Genomic DNA, 20,358 nt, shown 5'->3' with positions numbered 1-20,358 from the left:
TACAAATTCACTAATTGTCTAAGTAGAAACAGTCATTCAGATGATTATTAAAGATTATCCAAAATATTTATGTTAAGAGAAAAACAAATTATTGTAATAAAATTATCAAACACTCATCTTAAAAAAGGAAAGAAATGAAATTTCATTTTTAGCAGCTTAATTTTGGATATTATTTATGTGTGGCAGGAGGGGTCTTGTCATACTTTAGATGTCATCAAAAGAAACAGAATGTATTTTATCAAAAACTTGACTGTTGCTTAGAATATAAAGTCAGGCGAATGAGTGGGCCCCTTCTATATGAACGGACTGATGAAAGAGACAGCGGTTTCTTTCATAAGTATTGCAGGAAACGAGAAGAGTCGAATAAATTTGTCATCACATTCAGTATGGCCAGTAAGACAGAAAAAATGTATATTTTGATGCTTGTTATAAAACTGACAGTTAGATATTTAAGTATAATATCTAGAAGGAAAGAATAATATAATATTTTAAATTCAGCTGGTATTACCTGGCAGAAATTGATTTGGTATCCAGACATCCTGTCATATAAAACCCATTGTAAGCTAGGAATCTACTCATTAGACTATAAAGTATGTTTTAGTTTTTTGTCAAGTTTCACAAAGAAGCAGTAATTGTGTATTTTTAAAGAAGTCATTCAACTTAAAATGTGTTTGAATTATGTTATCTGTTAGTTAGGTATGTGATGATTTGAAACTCATAATAATGTAAATATTGGCAGGATGCAGGCATAAAGAAAGGTTCAAACTCAGTCGCAAATTAATAGAGTTTCAAATTTTTTTTGATGAAAAAAGTGTAACGATAATAAAGAATTTATGAATGAATGCTGATGTCAGGGAAAAGTAAATACGTAGCATGTAAGCACTTAAGCATAGACACTCCACATTTCATCAGGCAGTGATGGCTCTTGCGTCAGTAAAAATTAAATTTTGTAAGAGTAAATTTGATTACTTAGTACTTAAAGATTTAATTTTAGAGTTATTTTGTCTTTTAAATCTATTCAGTGTCTATTTTTATACATGAGTTATAGAATGAATTGGAATAAACTGAAACGTCAGCCCATATTTCACTAGCGTGAAACTACCATATAAGTTAGGCATCCTGTAATGTAAATTAGTAGCTGACCTGAGAAAGGCTACATGTAAATTGTACGTAAAATGTTTCACCGTGGCGCAATTCGCCGTGAGCTTTCTTATCGGAAAGAGATGACCGTATGCTATACGGTCTCCAATTTTATTAGATTCAATATGAACATTAATTCAATTTTAATACCTGATTTTGACAAAATTCATGAATTCAAATATGAAAACCTAACCTAACAAGTACTTTAGTATATCTGCTATTTTCAAAATTTCTTTTCTGCTGGCTTCCAGCAAAGTGTAAACCGAAAAGAACCGTGTTTTATTTAGACATGAATTTTATGTCAGTACTATACGACCCAAAGAGGTTGAACGGTCTTTAATATACGGCCATACATTTCCGATACAACATTTCACGGTGAAGTGTGATACGGCGAACTGCATACGTACAATTTTCCGGACACGTCTGAGAAAAGCAGAGACGGTATATCGTTAAAAATATAGAACCCACAGTAGATATGCAGTTCACGATTATTGATTATCCTGTTTGCACTATGATCATCAGTTTTATACTATAGAAAAATAATTACAAGATAAAAAGAACTTTTATATATACAACGTTTTTAAATTTTCTGTTGAATCATATAAACTTCACTTGACTAGCTTAAACGATCAAAAAAAATGTACTTGATAGAAATACTGAATAATGAAATGTCATTTCATATTGATTTCGATAATAATGCACGTATATATTATTTAATAATTTGGTTGCTAGGACCCCCTATCAACCAATAATGGTATCAAAATAACTTTTCATACAAAACAGAATTAACTAAAAATTATTTCAATTCTACTTAAAGATGGCTAAAAGTATTTAAAAAAATGCATTGGCAACGTGTTTTGATATATTCTAAAAGTTTAAAATGTCTAGCTAGTCGGGAAGTTAGTTAAAAATCGATTGCAAAGATTTGTACCGGACAAACAACCACCGGACAAATAAAAATACGACCTAAGAAAAACGTTGTAAAAAAGCAAAATATTTCCTGTAAAATAGAAGAAGGACGTTGCGTTTTCTGAGAGTTTCCGAACCGAGAAGGGAGTTCGTCAGGGATGTGTTTTATCTCCCCAGTTATTCAATATATATGGAGAGCATATAATGCGAAGAGCCCTAGATCATTGGCAAAGCGGAATAACAATTGGTGGCCAGAAAATAAACAACTTAAGATTTGCAGATGATACCACACTAATCGCTGCTGATGAAAGAGAACTCACAGAGCTGCTACACTGGGTAGAGGAAGAGAGTCGCAAATACGGCCTCCTTATTAATAGGAATAAGACCAAGTTAATAGTTGTTGATCGGGCCAACCTTCCATCAACACCAAGTACCTACACTCCAAAACCTCAAAACAGTCGACGAGTTTGTATATCTGGGATCGACCATCAGTGGAAAGGGCGGATGCGGAAATAAGAAGGCGCACACAGATTGCAAAAAATGTGATGACACGCCTTACCACTATATGGAAGGATCGGGGAATTTCGATTGCCACAAAAATGATGCTTGTGCAAACATTAGTGTTCTCGATATTTCTATACGGAGTCGAGTCGTAGACCCTGAAGGCAAGAGAACGAAAGGCAATTGATGCCTTTGAAGTCTTGGTCGCTCAAAGGAAGGCGAAATTTAAATGTGGTCACGATCCTCAGCCATGAGTGCACGACCAAGAAGATAGAGAGAGAGGAAGGACATATTGTTATTCTTTTGCCATTGCGGTTACGACAAAATCACTTTGAAACGGTGTTAGTGTCATTTGAAAGTAAAGCTACCAACACCTAAACGAATGGCTTGCACTGCTATTAGAATTTGACACCATTTTACATAGTGTTACAATATTTCAATACTGATATAAACATTTAACAAACTCACTCATAAATAATAATAACCGAGAAAATAATAATTTAATTACTACTGATTTGATCACATAAAAATGGTTTTAATACAATATATTAATTATTATAATACATAATTATAAAATAATCATAGACATTAATTAAAAGAATAAAAAAATGCACCTGTCGTAGCAGACGTAGCGGCGTAGACCTTTTCACAGACGTAGCGCGTACTTCACGTAAAATCCATAAGTGGATAATTGCGATCGTAGCTCGTAGCATGCATTTATTTAAATAATTAGTATTTGCCCATTCAAGTATATTTTTGTAAATTCATTAGTAATTAATTATGTTACAGATATTATTCATTTAGTTTAAAATTTTAATGGCATATTCATTAATGGTTTAATTACACGTGTTTTGGATTCTGGCATTACTATAATATTATTTGCTTTAATTTATTTCTTCCTTTCCATTGGACATAATTAATTTTCTGAAGAAAACCATCTAATATTTTTAATTTGAACTTTATGGTGTATGTGTGTATATTTAAATATACACAATTTAATAGTAGTTTCAGGTAATTCACAATCGTAAAATAATATGAGAAGAAAATTGGGAGAGGCTAGTGAAATAAAACGACTATTTTATAACCAATATGTTTTATTAATTTCTTTTAAAATGTTTACATTAAGCATAAACAAAATTATTTTAAATGGTTACTTAACTTCTTGCATGCAGTTTTATTTATGCACACTTAATTTTTAATCATTATTTAATTACGTATTAATATATATATGTGTGTGCCGTGTGGATTATAATACAATACGATATACTTACACAAAACGGAACACATGACTGAAAGAAAGTTTTCAAATGACGAAACTGATAATTTTTTTGTCATTGTTGTCGATTAAATAAATCAGATATAATGTGTTTATAATAATAATAATATTGTTGGCGCCATTGCGCACTCTTAGTCCACCAGCAGCTGGAAGTGAACGGAGCCACGATGATCGTGTTGGTCGTGCTTGATGTTCTTGGCCCACGCCTTGCACACGATGTTGATTAAAACTTCACCTGAAATCATATCACAGACGCCATTAGTCATCATGTTTCGTTATTGTACACATGTAAGATGAGAGGAGATACAACTAACATGGAGTGAATGGTGATCAAGTATCAAGGAAGTTTTATAGTATAAGACCTCTCAACGTAGTCTGGAAAAGGATTATAGCAGCGTCTCTTTTAATCATGTGACAGTCATCACGATTTTCGAACAATGGACCTTATGAACACAAACAAAGTTATATTAAATTTGTAATAAGAAGTCTATGTAAATAGGCTTATAACAAAAACGAATATCTAATATGACCTAGACATTTTTTTGACAAAGTTTTGAAAAAAATATTAAGGGAATAAATTATAAATATGGGTTATATAGAGGCCAAGCTCGATAAAACTATTAGAAAAAAGCTAATGTACCTACTGCTATTATAAAATTATATTGATAATTGGAATTAGAGTTGTGTGATTTTACTAAGAAGTACACCAAAAGTTTATTTTTTTATTTTATTAGCTGTAAGCTAACGTGTGCTGTGTGCTGACACTTATTCATAGAAATTAAAATAAATCTACATATTTGTATTAAAAATAATTTACAATTAATAGTGTCGGCATAATATAATGTTTAATATCAATATTTTTATTTAATAACTTAATGCATTTTTTTAAATTCAATTATTGTTATATTTGTTGAATTTATTATTGAAAACAAATGCCTACAGTGGATTAAAAGAATATTTCAGATGTTCTCAAATGCCCGCAACATAATATTACAGTTTTATAAATTTAAATCCACTGCAGATGAATGGATCCTAAAGCACAAAAATCGTCGCAGCATTTCCATCATTCATGATGAATAAAGTGTGTCCAGACCTAGGGGCGGCATGGTATATGAAAGTATGGTGAAGCCGGCAAGTATGGTGAAAAAGTATGGTGAAACAGGTTGGTAATCAATTTGCGGCAAAATTTCCACGTTAACATTATATTATATGGGTACGTTATAATGACCGAAGTAAATCCTCCGTGATGCCCTGCATTTTTTTTTATCGCGTCGCCATTTCTCGTAAGTTATCGGCTGTTGTTGGCATGCTTCATTCAGTTGTATGAGGAAGCCAAATCGTTGCCTATCTATACTTTTAATACATCTATGGTCCAGACTATGCGAGATATGGGACCGCGATAGAGTAGTCAATGTGTTTGGAATGGACATCGCGCGCATCGGCCAAATCAATATTGCATGACGTACTGTTATAATAAGACATCACATCTATTTAATTTACAATACTATTTGGTTATAGCATAATAAACAATATAATATAATATAAACATTTATGTACCTACTTGATTGTGTCAAATTAAGAAATGTTCAAAAGAATCTCACAACATTCAGTTCAACATCTAAAAGCAGTAAATTAACTAAAATAACGTCTTAAACCAAATGCACACCTGCAGTTATAAATAAAATGATATATGTATTTTTTATACAAATATCACTTTAAAGTCAAAGTAAGACAACCTCTTATCCATACTGATTCTTTTAAAATACTACTACTCTTTTAAAATACTTACATAAGTCAAGAAATACACTTAACTGATAATTATTAATATTATTTACGAGCTCATGCAATCTGTTTCCCACCCTTTTGGGGCAAACACCTGCACTTCATACCCTATTTTAACTATGTCAATTTAAACATGTGCATCGTCATTAAAATTGCTCCCACGCTCTTGCAAGCACTAACATAAACCAGAAAATGCACTTAACTGGTAATAACCAATATTATTTACGAGCTTATATTTAATACTCAGGGTAAAGCAATCTGTTATCTACATTAATTGCACAAGTGTGCATCTTTTTGGGTTAGCTAGAATGGACACCTGCATAGTCAAATAATTTTACAACTGATATTTCTTGTTAATGTAAAGCATATATCATAATGAACACGTGCAGATGAAATAGACCTTGTTCAAGTCAAAAACCCATTAAAGTGAATCGTGTATAATCTCAGGGAATGTTACCCCTGTTGTCTATTGCCTTGAAACCGTTCACCTAATACGTAGCTCTGTCTGTTAAATATTTTGTGCTACTATTACAACTGAAATAAACAGTATAGTTTTACTTTACGTAAAACTCTATTTACTTCACCGTCTTCACAATCAATTATCAACGTCCACCGCTCCAGCATCCTAGAAGGTAATTCTCCTGACAAATTTACCTTCAAGACAATACGGTCTATAAACGTAAAACCGTGAAGAATAACATCAAGGAGTCTCACAGATTGTCCCAGTTCCGGTAAGAAACTTAAAGAAGGTTAACACCATCAAACCATATAGGATACCTGCCAGCCATATCACCTATTTCCGGAAAGTACTCATCGACAGGACATAACAGTACGACGGGCGGAACAGGCGCCGCGACGCGCCGCCACCGGGTTAGTGAGTGGGCACAACTGCCCACTACTGCCCCTTTTCGCTTTTGTCAAATTGTTTTTGCCGGAAAACTGATTCTAACCTCACATTTTTATGTGTCAGGCTTATACTGATAAAACTATACAACTATAATTAAAATGTTAATTCTTGTATGAATTTCACGGATTTCAAAACTATTTGATTAAAAATTATGAAATGGAGTTTTCCAAACTGTATTAATGCAATTTTTATCAATGTCACTATCGATGGTTACAGATATGAAAATGAATATAATGTGCATGTTATTAATTATTATTAAAATCGTATAATATCAGATAATATATTATAGGGATATTTACTGATAACCGCATTTCATAAATTTTATCTAGTATACATATTATGTTATTCCTGTGGCAAATGTCCAAAATATGCCTTCTTTAAATTTTGATTGATATACCATGGTTAATATGATATTTATTGTCAAAAGATGACATGTCTACCATACATAACGCTATCTCAAATTTAGTGAGACCACACATGATATTTTACATTACTTAAAAAAATATAAGGGTCATATTTTGATTTGAAGTGCCCATATCAAGTTATGACACTTCACTAAAAATCTTTGTTAAAAATCTGTAATGTGTCAAAACGTGTTATGTGGTCACATCAATATTATTTTGAACAATGGCAAACATATTATGACATCTTTAATTTATGCATGTTACTATTAATATTTGATTTCCCAAGTTGGTGTGTGAAAGTGACATTTGCGATCAATAGTTTGAAAGTTGTATCCATTTAAAATTGAGTTCCAGTACTAAATTATTAGTTCAAATCGCGCAGGAGTATGAGAATAATAGTAAGTAATTTTAAATAACCTATTTGACAATGTTATTAATAACTTTTTTATAGTTTACCATTTTTAGATTATGCCATGCTCTTAGTAATGTTATAATATGCTGTTACTTTAATCAATGTACCTACTGGGTTTAGTTTAGTTTAAATCAGTAATGTGACTTGTCTACCTTACAAAAATTATATTATTTGTTCTTTCCTACAAGAATACCACAAATAACATTAAATGTCTTCTATGACAGGTACAGTTATATGATTTATAGAAGGTTGAAAAATCAAATAATAACGATAAGCTCGCGAGCATATGGGTTTTAATACTTATATAAGTATTTTAAGAAACTGGCTAAATTCAATTTACCGCAAATAGATACATGCAAAGTGTGTAATTCCTTTATTGTTAAAATAAGGATGGAAAACGAAGCGGACAAAATTATATTAAAAGAACAATAACTACATCACGTAGGAATGTCTCGTGACAAGAATCAAAAGAATGTGAAAGTCTTGGTATTTGACTTACAACAATGTTTACCAACACCTGTATGCATGGCCCCCACATCCTAAAGCAGGCCCCTAGGTCAGAATCATTAGCGGCCCCCCTACATATCGCTAAGATTAAAGGCAGTCTGATGTTCTAGTGACGTTTTCCAAATGGTTTTCGAGGTCGAATAAAATTCAATGCAGATTTTTTAACACACAACCAAAAATTGCGTTGCACGACCATATATTTTAAAATGTCAATAAACCTGAAGTAAAATAGCGCCGCAGGCGACTTTTTCACTACTTATCAGAGAAAATTTAAGATGTGTGTTTATCTCATTTATCTGGTCGACCGCCACGCCGGGCCCATAGGCTAGAGCCCTGTCAGCCCCCCCCCCCCATGTGGGGGCCATGCTGGTATTACAGATAAACATTGTGTATTACAAGATATTGCTCTTCACAATGAATGATACAATACGGGACTGGACTGAAGACACCACATATTGCTACATGTGACATGAAGGGATTGCGTGAAGAGGATCAGACGAGATAGCGTCTTGCCTCTACTATTACTAAAATATTAGCGACATAAAATACATGATAACGATAACTTATTCAGACACATGCCCAATAAAAAACATTCGACCATTTCAATACAAATAACAAATCATTGATATTTTTTTGTTAAAAATGCTAGAGGAGAACGACCATTGAAAGTCGTCAAAATAAATCGAGATGCATTTTTCTCCTTTAAATTTTTTTTTATGCTGATACATACTTAATCAACTTTGACACTAATAAAGAAACGGTCAATTGGTTGTCCATAAAGTGGTTACGCTACCCAAAACCCTTTACAATCATTCAATTGAAATACACATTTTAGATGAAAATAAACCTTTTTGACACATGGGCTTTAATGGTAATAAAAGAGAGAGACATTTCCTTCCAACAATAGTACCATTAGCGTGTTCAGTTATAACAACGTCCAATTCAACACCTGTGGAACCGCAAGGACTTACTGAATATTATTTTTACTTCTTAATTGTTTTAATCTAGGTACCTACTCAATATTTTATGACGTGGGAGTATAATTTACGATTTCAAAATATTGTTTTATTTTTTCCACTTTAAATAAGCCAAGATTTGTAATGAAATGTCTTTAATTGTTTATATTTAACATACTATTATGATATGTCTAGTAATAGATACATTGAACATTTTCAAGAAACAAAACATGATATATCGAAATTTCAGCAATTTGCCCTATAGTAATACTGTATTATTTATCAAAATAGTTGTTTAAAGCTAATTTTCATTGGTATCCATTTATAGAGAAATATTTCAAATATATAACTTACATAGTATTTTTAAAAACTACAACCGAAACGAATGCTCGTCCTGAAATTTATTTTGGACATATCAGTTTCTGGTTATTTGCCACAGTTATTCCTTTCTCTAATTTATTTATTACCTAGATTCTAATAAAAATAACTACACGTAAAATTCTAATTTATATGAAAAACTGTATTTGCCTGTATATTATGCTACCATAAATTATACTTATATGTTAGAAATAATTCTCCAATATCTCCTAAATCAATACAAAATGAATCGATAAACCTAATTTTTTGAGCGACAGGCATTCTTAGAGGCACCGTTCGGTATTAATATGATCTGAATGAATACCTGACTTGGAAGAAGAAGAATAAATTGCACGCATAACAAGTTATAACTAGGGTGACGAAATGTGGAGATCACATCTGATTTTTACAACATTTTTATTAGCTCGTATTCTTGTTTGTCCAGTGGTTTTTTGCCCAGTACAAATCTTGCAAACGATTTTTAGCTAACTTCCGGACTAGCTAGACATTTGGAATTTTCAGAATATATCAGAACACGACGCCAATGCATTCTTTTAACACTTTTAGCCATCTTTAAGTAGAATTGAATTCATTTTCAGTTAATTCTGTTTTGTATGGAAAGTTATTTCTGAAAAATCCGTAAAAACTAAAAGACTATTATTGGTTGCTAAGGAGGTGGTCCTAGCAACTAAATTATTGGTATATGCGTGCGTTATATATTTGTTTGTTTTTTATTTACTTCATATCAAGTACAAGTACAATAATTGAGCATAATAATTCAACAGAAAATTTAAAAATGTTGTATATAAAAATTTCTTTTTATCCTGTAATTATTTCATCAAACGTCGGTTTTTATTCTTGAAATGGTCATATTTATAAATAATATATATTTTACCAAAATATTATTGTATGATAAACTATAATATGCATGTTAAAATGTATCGATGCGCTTTCATCGACCACAAAAATGTTTAAAAAATATTACATCTATAATAAAAATTATGTAAAAAGTATACTAACGCATAGGATCCTCGAAGAAAACAGCCACAAGGGGGCTGAGGTATCCGTCCGTATTCGTGAACGGGAAGAAGTAACCCGGAAAACCGCGCCTCGGGATGTATTGGATGGGGCCGATGTTCTCGACATCTGCAGGGGATTCACCCTCGCATGACACCCACACAGTATTCTGGACAAAATAAACAACGCAAACATAGTCATCTTAATCAAAATTCTGTTTCTACTATATAAAATTATGGAATCGGTCGATTTAAAAAAATGAGCATTATATAATATCGTTTTAGTATGAGTGGGTTTAAAATTGAGGAAATGTTTCCAAAAGTGACATTGGTATTAGATACTTTTTACCTGTATAACTAAATGATTTAACCCTGTAGTATTTTTATATACGTATCAAAGTTTGTAGCTCTTGTTGCATATTATTGACAATTATTTTAAATGAAGAAAAAATTTGAATATGCCGTTGTCTTTAATTGTTATAAATAATAGTTATTTACAAAGCTCCAATATGTATAATACATAAAGTTGAATAATAAAAAAAATCAGTTTTAGTTTGTCGATTTATGGCTACGGCCGTATGCTGTAGTTTAACCACTGGGGAATGCCAAAAAAATGGCGTATTTCAAAAAAACACTACCTTATTCTTATGTCAATAATTATTATAAAGCAATCATTATTCGTAGGATGATTATCACACTTGAATGGTCAAAGACATTAATTATAATTAGTATCTTTAGAATTATCTTCAAATGTGTTAATCTTGCCCATTTTTGAATAATAAAATGCCTAATTCTAGTCAAATTTGGGTTCACAGAGATTATCAATATAATTTTTTATCGTAAATATTTTACTAAAATTATCTCGTCATAAATTATACTAATGGTTTTATAAATGCGTTTAAAAATTAATAAATGTAATAAATCTCAACACCACTGCACATGGATGTACTGAAATATGACTATATTCTAAAATATTAGAGCGAGAGGTTTAAAAGAACACTATTTTATGTAATAAAAATACTTTATGCAGTCATCAAATGTCTAAAATAAATATAAAGGATAATAAGGCTTCAAAATTATATAAATAAATTATCTACAACGTTTAAGGAATGTCCTGGATCATGTTTGAAAATACAAAAAAGCTCCATTTTGACCTACGCTGAGCATGTCCGGCCTTAACAGGTTACGTATTTCTATGTATATATTTTAATGAATACTATTTGATTCAAATGACATGATATTGAATATATAATGAAAAGTACACTTACAAGCAATTCCGGCTTATATTTTACAAAATCATTAATGGACGCCTTCAGGTCTTCGGGCATTTTTGATGGCAGTGCATCTGTGCCATTGTATGTCTCGGGCTTCCAATTATAAATCTGAAAATTTAAATCGATGCTTTTATTCAAAAGGGCACTTCATATCAGTGGCGAAGGGTGACTTTTGGAAAGAGGTAGGCTGTGGAGATCTGAGAAAAAGAGCACTCTTGTCAGGTATACTTACGGAAATAAGACGATAATAAGATATTACTACTGATGAATAGGTACACACTGATGTCAACGTCACACTAAATCTCACGAGCTCACTGACGATATATAATTGAGCGATGAATTTAAATTATGTATTTTCCTATACTTACACGTAACATACGCCCAAAAATATATCATCGGTAAATATAGCAGTATCAACAGATCAAAATGACAAACAATTAAACAAAAAAAAAATAATATAATTATTATTTCGGTCTATGACTGAATTAACTAAAACATAATAATGACGAATAAAATTATTCTTTATTTTAAAAAATATTCTATTTTTACATGACGTGATTGAACCCATAGATTTTTTTTTTTAAATTATCGCATTACTAATTATTATTTGAATAAAGCGGCAGTCATCGACACTAAATATATGCGAAGATTTTAGGCTTTCTCTTTTAAGCTTATAGATTCGTATGAAAAAAGTCAGACTACCGCGAGTCACGTGACACGCAGTTCATACAACAAGCACGCCGCTCGAATGAATCGATATTTCAATACTCGCTGAGAACACGTGGCGCTTCTTGTAACTTAATTTTTATTTATTCTAAATTCTGACGATAGATGGCTCTCATTTTTATTTTTTTAATATTAATTAATTATTCTGACGATAGATTAGATCCCGCATATTTTGATATTTATTTAAATTTAAATACTTTTTATCTATTTTTCCTAAGAAAAATAGATAGAAAGTATAGAAGGTACGCTTCAAATAATCACCTACTATGGAGCCTTCGCCACTGCTTCATATTATATTATTTTCTCATCGACCGGACTTAAATATTTTTTTATAATAATTATCAATCTATGCTGGTATTTCAGAAGTATTAAAAAAATGATTATTGTAGAACTCATTGTACCATCATCAGTTTAAAATTCTACTGGCAATCAATCATGATAATAATTATACTATTCATTAACTTAGGAACCCTTAATATGGCAGAAAACTCGATGAGACTTTTTATTAATTATATATTAAAAAAGCAAATCTCAACTCTGTATAACATATCGTAACTCGAATTTTATCAACATAGTAATGACACTTAGTAGTAAACAAAGTTAGTAATATTATTTTATTACCAATCGAAAATATAACCACGAACCAACAAACTTTCCAATAACTATGATTTTGATGATCAATGTTAAAATGTATTGTTGATGTTTTTTTTAAATCAATCTTTCTTTAACACAGATAATATTAAAACACCTCAGAAGCATACTTACAATATATATACTTTAAATATGGCGCGGTCCGGAACTTAAACCCTCATATAGTAGATTACGGTCAAAGTACTTTCAAATAATGTGTGTTCAATAATGAATGTGACATTTTCAAATCTTGTGAATTATTCGTTGTATTGCTTATTTTAGTTACTTAGAATGCTAAGCTAGGTATACTTATAACAATAGTTAGCAATTACATCGTCCAGCTTGAGGAATATACACGGCGCTGATGTATCATAGTTATAATTATTTTCCGCGGTGCACGGCTTCCAGGTGTCTACAGGAACGTTGCACACCTTTCCTGCTGCTGGCGGTCTCTCGTGGTCGCAGGCCACGCGGTTGTCGGACCCTGTCACTTTTGAGTCATTCTCTAAGTACACTGGGAATCAAAATAATCCGTTTAGAATGCACTAATTTATCAAAAATCTTGGCATTATTTAATTTTCCTTGTGCGATTCAAGCAAATTTTCAGCTTATAAGTGTGGTTTTGAATGTTATATTAAATTAATATAACAAAATTAATGAAATAAAAATAGAAATAGAAAAATCGTATTTTATTCACAAAAAAGATCGGCTAAAAAATATTTTATCAACTTGAATAATATTTGTATTAAAATTTACAATACTATTGGAATTCTTGCTACAGATTTTTTTTTTATAAGTGAAGGCATGTGTTTGATAATAAATACTAAGGACTTACCTAGAACGATTACATATGTTTATTACGTAAAAAACCTAATAATAAATGCTAAAATATCACCTGAAGACACCTTTTATTACATAATTATTAAATCATATAATTTAAAAGCTTACATTTTAAGAAATTGTCAATATCATTGGTCCAGTATTTGATGTTCCCCAGATCTTTAGCTTTTTACCAGACGAGTGTGCTATTGGACTTTGATGGCATGGGCCGGAATCGAAGACCTGAAAATAAACAGTACCTACCAACGATAAATATTTTCAAGAATGCAAGAAGATTTGACTCATGACTCATATCGTCACTCTTTCTTAATATTTTTAAAATATTATTTTTAATACCTACTACCGGTTAAAAACTTATTTATACACAACTTTGTTTGAAATGTTATCAGAATTATATATAACAACTGCTTTAAAATTAGAAAAAGTTAAAAAAAAATCGAAAATCATAAAATTAACTCAGAATCCCTGATTAATAAAGTGGAAATTATTATCACATAATCGCTTTAAAACCCCGATCAAGTGAATACATGATAACGAACGGGCGAGCTTTTAATGTACTTGATTGAAAATGTTCCCTAAAATGTTAATCCATTTCATTTGACTGAGCTAAATTTAAGTAACTAATGAGCTGGTTAATTACACCCTGCAATACTGGTATTCCAGTTTTTTTCAATACCGAAATACCAATTTAAAAAATCAGACAATACCAATATATTTCATGATTGAATAATAATTATACATTATAATGGACTTGTCGGCGCTTAATTCTTAATTTTTTATGTTTATCTACTAAATAGTGGCTTATACAATAATGAATAAATAAAAATATGTTGAAACAGTTAGCAACATTGTATTTGGTTTTACTTCTTATGGGATAAAAGTAAAGGAATTGCAATAATATGGCAAACGTTTACGGTATGTAAGAAGATATCGGATATAAACGTCACGTACCTGTAAAATCATCGAGACAACTCTGAAATGTGTCCAAATCAATCGTATGTAGAAATCATAAATAATTGTAAATATTAAGCAAGTTCCATAATAATTATACTTTCCAAGATAAAGTTTCGTTGCACAAATATTATCGCAGTACATTTGACGCAGTAATATTATCATACCTTCTGGTTAATGTAACAAAACTACAAAATATTGAATGCATAAAAAGGTTGAAACCAAATTACCAAAATTACGTGCAACAGCTGGAAAAAAGTCATACGAAAACAACAGATTTTTTACCTTGCACGGATACCGCTAAAACGAGTGCTACAGCAACAACAAACAAGTCCTTTAGCACCTTCATTTTTATTTTAAGGTTCGTTCCATTGGAACTGAACGAAACAAATAAACTAAACTATAGACAATATACGTACAAATTGTATGGGTAGAAAGTAAACCGGAAACGGTTTGAGATGTGATGTTTGGTTCAGTGTTCGATTGAAAATCAAACCATTACAAACCGTCAGAAATGGTTTGGAATGAAACGTCAAACCAATTCTAACGATCCATAGACTAATGTCGATCTATCAAAGTGATGATACGCACTATTCGGCATTTATATATAGTGAGATGTTCATATTAATATTTTAGACATTTGCAGCTCACTTAAATTATGTATATTATAGCTTAATAATCAATACCTATTATTCATAAATAAGCATACGCAAACAAGAAACCGCTGTTGGTGTTATTATCCTAAAATTCCAGCCATATTTTCTATGTATAGAGTTCGATTTAATATATCATTACCTATATTATCATGTCAGACCAAGAATTTATTTTATTTTATTTATATTTTGTAACGGAGATTCTAAACTACATCAACCCGAAATGATCAGGTTTTATATTACCTAACGAATGTTATCAATTTATTTTCGATTGTCGTCTAAGTCTATGTCACAATATCATACTGTCGTCGACATGAAAACAATCAAACAAGTGGGCAATTATTAAAAGCTTTGAGCAAAAGTAATTTTTAAAGACTTTTGTCATAAGTAGGTACCTATAAGTCTTATAAATGAACTATGTAAATGGCTACCTATTCATGAAGCATTATTTATATTTTGCACATTTAAAATAAATGAATACGACAGTTAAATTTGTGTTATTGTAGACGACGATAGGAGGTTAGAATTTCATAACAAGTTGACATTTCAATAAATAAATGTGTTCCTTTTTTAGAGACAAATAAGTTATTGAATTAATTTTAAGTACTGGCAACACTAATTAGTCGTCAGAACAGTGTTGCCAACCGTACTATAATTATAGTATTTGTACTATAATTTTGGTCTGCGTACTATGTACGATATAAAAAAGGTATAGTACGCCCAAAATACTATAATTTTGAATATCGGAAAAAATATGTAAGAAGTACTAAAATTACGATATTTCCGTTCGATAAATTGGTGAAAAGTTTTATAATTTCGCAATATAAGAAGAGTTGGTGAACTTGGAAAAAAATTGCTCGAAAAACGTAAAAAAATCCCTTGACTTTGGCTTGAAATAAAATTTCTTGAATTCTTCGGTAAGCATTTTTGGTGACAAGAAGTAGGTACCTACCTAAATAAAAAGGGGTCTCTGAGAAACAAAAAAACTATACATTTACTGCGTCAGAACAGCGTTCCCGTGGACGTTTTACCAAATGGTCCCAAATCTAAAAAATCAAACCGTCCGATTTGATTTGTTCGATTCAGTTTCAATGGTACGAACCTTTAATAACACAATAACTCTACTGTCTATGAATTGTGACCATATTCAATTATTTCATGCAAAGAAAAACGGAACCAAACTAGTGATAAACTGATTTAACGATAACCTCGCGGAGTCGGTTCATCGCTGGTTTGATAAAACTGGATAGAAATAGAAACACACATAACAGATATTATATATATATATATATATATATATATATAAACTAGCGAGTACCCGGCATACGTTGCAATGCCTGATTACCCTGATTAAAATCGTTAAATGTATTTTCGGATATGTATCATACATTGACGACTATTATAGAGCATCAACATACAATTTTAAGAGATCTCCAATTGAATACAACATTACAGATTTTTAAAAAATAGCATTTTTTTCTTGCCTTGTTTATTTTTAGTTTTAGTTTAGTTATTAGGATATTTTAGTCATTACCTTAAGTTAAAAGTATCAACATATTTTTTAAGAGATCGCCAATTGAAGATATAGCGCTAATTAAAACACCAGGTTTCAAAGAATATTCATTTATATAAAAATATATGTGTACCCCGGAGGCATAGGACATCATGTCCATTTTGACAACTTTACAGGAGAGCATAAAAACGATTTTCTTTTGTGTTTTCTTAATATGTTTTTGAAATAAAACGCATTTGTTTTACTTCTTATTTTATTTATTTGTTCAATTAAACCTACGAAGATGTTAAGAAATGAAAAATTTAAAAAAAATGCATAAAACAATTTATAATGGACGTGATGTCTTGTCCCTCTAAGTAAATATACATAACATTGTAGAAATATTGGACATGATGGAGGAATTTAAGAATAATATAGTAAACGAAATATAATTTTATTGTACTTGTATAAAAAAGATATTTACAATATTCCACCAAAGAGTTTATATGATTCATTGTCATCAGGAATGTCACATTCAGGATAATCATGAGAATTGGCCCCATGTTTTAATTTTTTATAAAAATCATGACAATATGAAGGCAAGAAAGTCTTCTTCTTCGGCCATATCCACCTCTTAGCTGGAGCATATGGACACCACGTGGCGTCTCCAAGAATCTCTGTCGCTCGCCAGTCGTTTTGCATCGTTCTAGGTCAAACCAGCATCCCGTAGCTCCGCCATATACACTCTATGGATGGTATTTAGCGGCCTTCCAGGACGCCGTAATCCAGTTGGCTCGAAGAACAGGCAAGCCAGGTTGAAATTCTCTTCTGGCATCCGCAGCACGTGGCCGAGCCAGGTCCAACGCCGCCTCTTCACTCTCAGCGTGATGATTGGTGCGCTCTCGTATCTCCTCGTTGCTCCTACTACAGCACACCTGCACACCAAGTATCCGTCGTAATCTGTTTATGTTATCTGTTTTCGAAGCTCAGTATACGGTTTCTCTGAGCCTTCGTAAGGTGCCATGATTTGCTACCGTAAAGCAGCACCGTCAGAATGCAAGCGTCGAATAGGCGGCATTTGGTATTGATCAACTACAATCCCAGACATTCCGCATCGAGTTGAATGTTGCTCCAGCCATTCCCATTCGGGTAGCGAGCACGAGCACTTTGTCCAAAATGCCGTCTCCCGTGATGTGTACCCCCCAGGTATTTAAAGCTGTCGACGCTCTCGATATTTTGCCCCTCGCTAATCAGAAGGAAATCTGGATCAGGAAAGGTGCTGTTGCATAAAACGTTGGTTTTCTTCGCGTTGATGTTCAAACCAATGCGAGACGAGTTGTCATGAAACATGTCGATTATCTCCTGAATGCCCTCGATTGATTTGTCGAATATGACACTATACCATTATACTTTTTTATTATTAATGGGTGTGGGGTATGACAATATCGATGATTACTTTTAGTCTTGTATATTATGCAAATGGTATCTTCTTTTTATACCATGCCCTAGCGGAGGTCAGCCACGGCCATCTTTACTTTGTCATCTGATACCCGGAACAGTTCAATGGAGCTGCACTCGTACCAATCATGGAGGTTATTAAGCCATGAAATGCGCTGTCATCCTCTGCTACGCTTACCATTGTTCTTCCTTGAATGACAAGCTGGGGAATGCTGTACTTTTGTCCTCTCATAATGTGGCCGAGATACTGTAGTTTCCTGGTTTTGATACTACGCAGAACTTCTTGGCCTTTTTCCATTCGATTGAGAACTTCAACATTATGTCACCCGGTCAGTCTAAGGAATTTTGAGATTGCGTCTATTCAGCCACATCTCGAAAGCTACAACTCTCCGTGACATCTCTTCTTCAACAAGCTGTCGATCGAAGATTAATCGAAGCTCTCTGCATGTAACAATGTATTTCCCTCTATTGCAAAATTTCGGGTTTGTTCCCTAACCGTTACTGTAATAAAATAATAATTGGTGGTAATAATAACATGTAAATTATGTATGGAGAATAAACTTGTGTAAAATTATATGACTATAAATTTAAACCAAACAACTCATTCTAAGCGATGGTGCCCATAGAACGCGTCGAGCGGGCGAAGTCGGCGTATTAAGTGTTTATTCATAACCATAATCACACGTCTCTCGCCGCGCATTACCCTTCACCTATGTAATAAGCGGCCCAAGCAGCACAAAACAATTATTTTTCAGCGTCTCTCATAACAAAGCAATAAAAATATTATATTATTTCGGGGCTTGTAATAAATATTTACGACGACATTATTCAACCAGCGAAATATAGGACACGGAACAAAGAGTTCCCTGTTATAAAATAATTGCTTTTCACCCGTCGATCGACGATGCCTCGAGCAGCGTAATTTTGGTAGCCGTGTTCAATGAATGGACTTCTTTGTATTTTCATTAAATCGTATCGCCGAGAAGCGAAAAACGGTGACTCATGCGGCAAGCGGGGCGCAAGGCATCGTCAAGTCCAGTGGGCGCTGGCGTATTTGATTACGTTGTATTTTTGATGATTTACGCGCCACTTGTAGAAATTTTGCGCGAGCGCCGCACTCGCTGCGTCAATGGGCTTTATGCCTAACACTTCAGTACTTACTTAAAAATATATGATTTCACAGAGCATATCTACTGTAGATAGGTTAATTATTAATGTAGGTATGAATATTTACATGGTGGGTGGTAGACATTCTCTAGGATTTTGAGCTGATGTTGACGCCATCAACATTATCCATTTTGCACGCGAACTCATTATTTCCTTATAAACTTAAAAATGAAAAACTATAAAAATATAGTTCCAACACCAATAATACTAAATTACAAAAATATGGGTCTTTTATATGAAAAGTAGCTGCTATATTTTGTGAAATTGACACTCAATAATCATCCAATATTAGTTACCATAAATTAAAAGTGAAAAAGTTCTTAGAGGCATACAACGATATGTGGATATGATGTCATTGGAAAAATAAATAATTAGAGGCATATAACTACATGTCCACATAGTGTTATATGCTCCGGAATGAAAATAGATAAAGTGTTGTTTTATAAACTACTATTTCTGTAAATATACCTAATTGGAGATACTGTTATATAACCCTAGATAGAGGAAAAAAACTTAAGTATTCCTGTGTTAAAAAGTCATTTTTGGCCAAAATGGACATGATGTCCTATGCCTCCCGGGTACAGTATTATTTATGACTAATTAAAATAACCACACAACAAAATATTCTTTTTTGTAGCACTTATTAATATATTATGGGTAATAAAGTCTCGTAAATTATTGTTTCGTTCAAATTAAAATTTCGTACAAATTAAAACTTAAATGTTGATTGACCGCTGAGTATATAATTACTTTTTAATTATCACTTTTAAAATGTATGCTAATTACATCGATCGGCCGCCTGATCGTTACGCGCCAGGTAGGTACGTATTCAGCGTCCAATGACTTAATCGTTTGCTAACCGGGGTTTCACCACTGGTATTTTAAGGTAAACGGCCACAGATGCTTCCTAAAACTCGCTGGATAAACGAACTCATAAAGTTTGGTGGATGTACATGACAGCGAAGTACTAGGGACCGAGATGGGTGGAATAATGGGAAAC

General features: G+C 32.3%; 1 protein-coding gene across 2 annotated transcripts; it reads right to left on the bottom strand.

Moving 5' to 3' along the window:
* Positions 1 to 3,629: 3,629 nt before the first annotated feature.
* Positions 3,630 to 14,946, bottom strand: LOC147066044 (sodium/potassium-transporting ATPase subunit beta-2-like). 2 transcript variants are annotated; one of them, XM_085955207.1, is made up of 6 exons: positions 14,874 to 14,946; positions 13,746 to 13,859; positions 13,130 to 13,311; positions 11,436 to 11,549; positions 10,172 to 10,337; positions 3,630 to 4,061 (listed from the first exon to the last, which is right to left on the bottom strand). In XM_085955207.1, the coding sequence occupies exons 4-6, from the start codon at positions 11,493 to 11,495 to the stop codon at positions 3,958 to 3,960; spliced, it is 330 nt and encodes a 109-aa protein (XP_085811333.1). In that variant the 5' UTR covers positions 11,496 to 11,549; positions 13,130 to 13,311; positions 13,746 to 13,859; positions 14,874 to 14,946; the 3' UTR covers positions 3,630 to 3,957. The 2 variants fall into 2 exon arrangements, with proteins under 2 accessions (XP_085811333.1, XP_085811334.1); XM_085955208.1 differs by lacking the exon at positions 13,130 to 13,311 and having other exon boundaries at positions 3,631 to 4,061.
* Between the last annotated feature and the right edge of the window lie 5,412 nt (positions 14,947 to 20,358).

Source organism: Rhyacophila brunnea, unplaced genomic scaffold (genome assembly GCF_057557595.1).
Source record: "Rhyacophila brunnea isolate RB1 unplaced genomic scaffold, BYU_Rbru_1.0 scaffold_5, whole genome shotgun sequence".
Taxonomy (NCBI): Eukaryota; Metazoa; Arthropoda; class Insecta; order Trichoptera; family Rhyacophilidae; genus Rhyacophila; species Rhyacophila brunnea.
The sequence above is the reverse complement of the archived record's forward strand: the minus strand, read 5'-3'. Positions and strand labels throughout refer to the sequence as shown.

What these genes read in the sequence shown, in the direction of transcription:
- LOC147066044 (XM_085955207.1), bottom strand. Translation starts at nt 11,495, where the DNA reads ATGCCCGAAGACCTGAAGGCGTCCATTAATGATTTTGTAAAATATAAG. An exon ending in AATATAAGCCGGAATTGCTT is followed by an intron (nt 10,338 to 11,435) that starts GTAAGTGTACTT and finishes TATTTTGTCCAG; the next exon opens with AATACTGTGTGGGTGTCATG. An exon ending in TTTCTTCGAGGATCCTATGC is followed by an intron (nt 4,062 to 10,171) that starts GTTAGTATACTT and finishes ATATGATTTCAG; the next exon opens with GTGAAGTTTTAATCAACATC.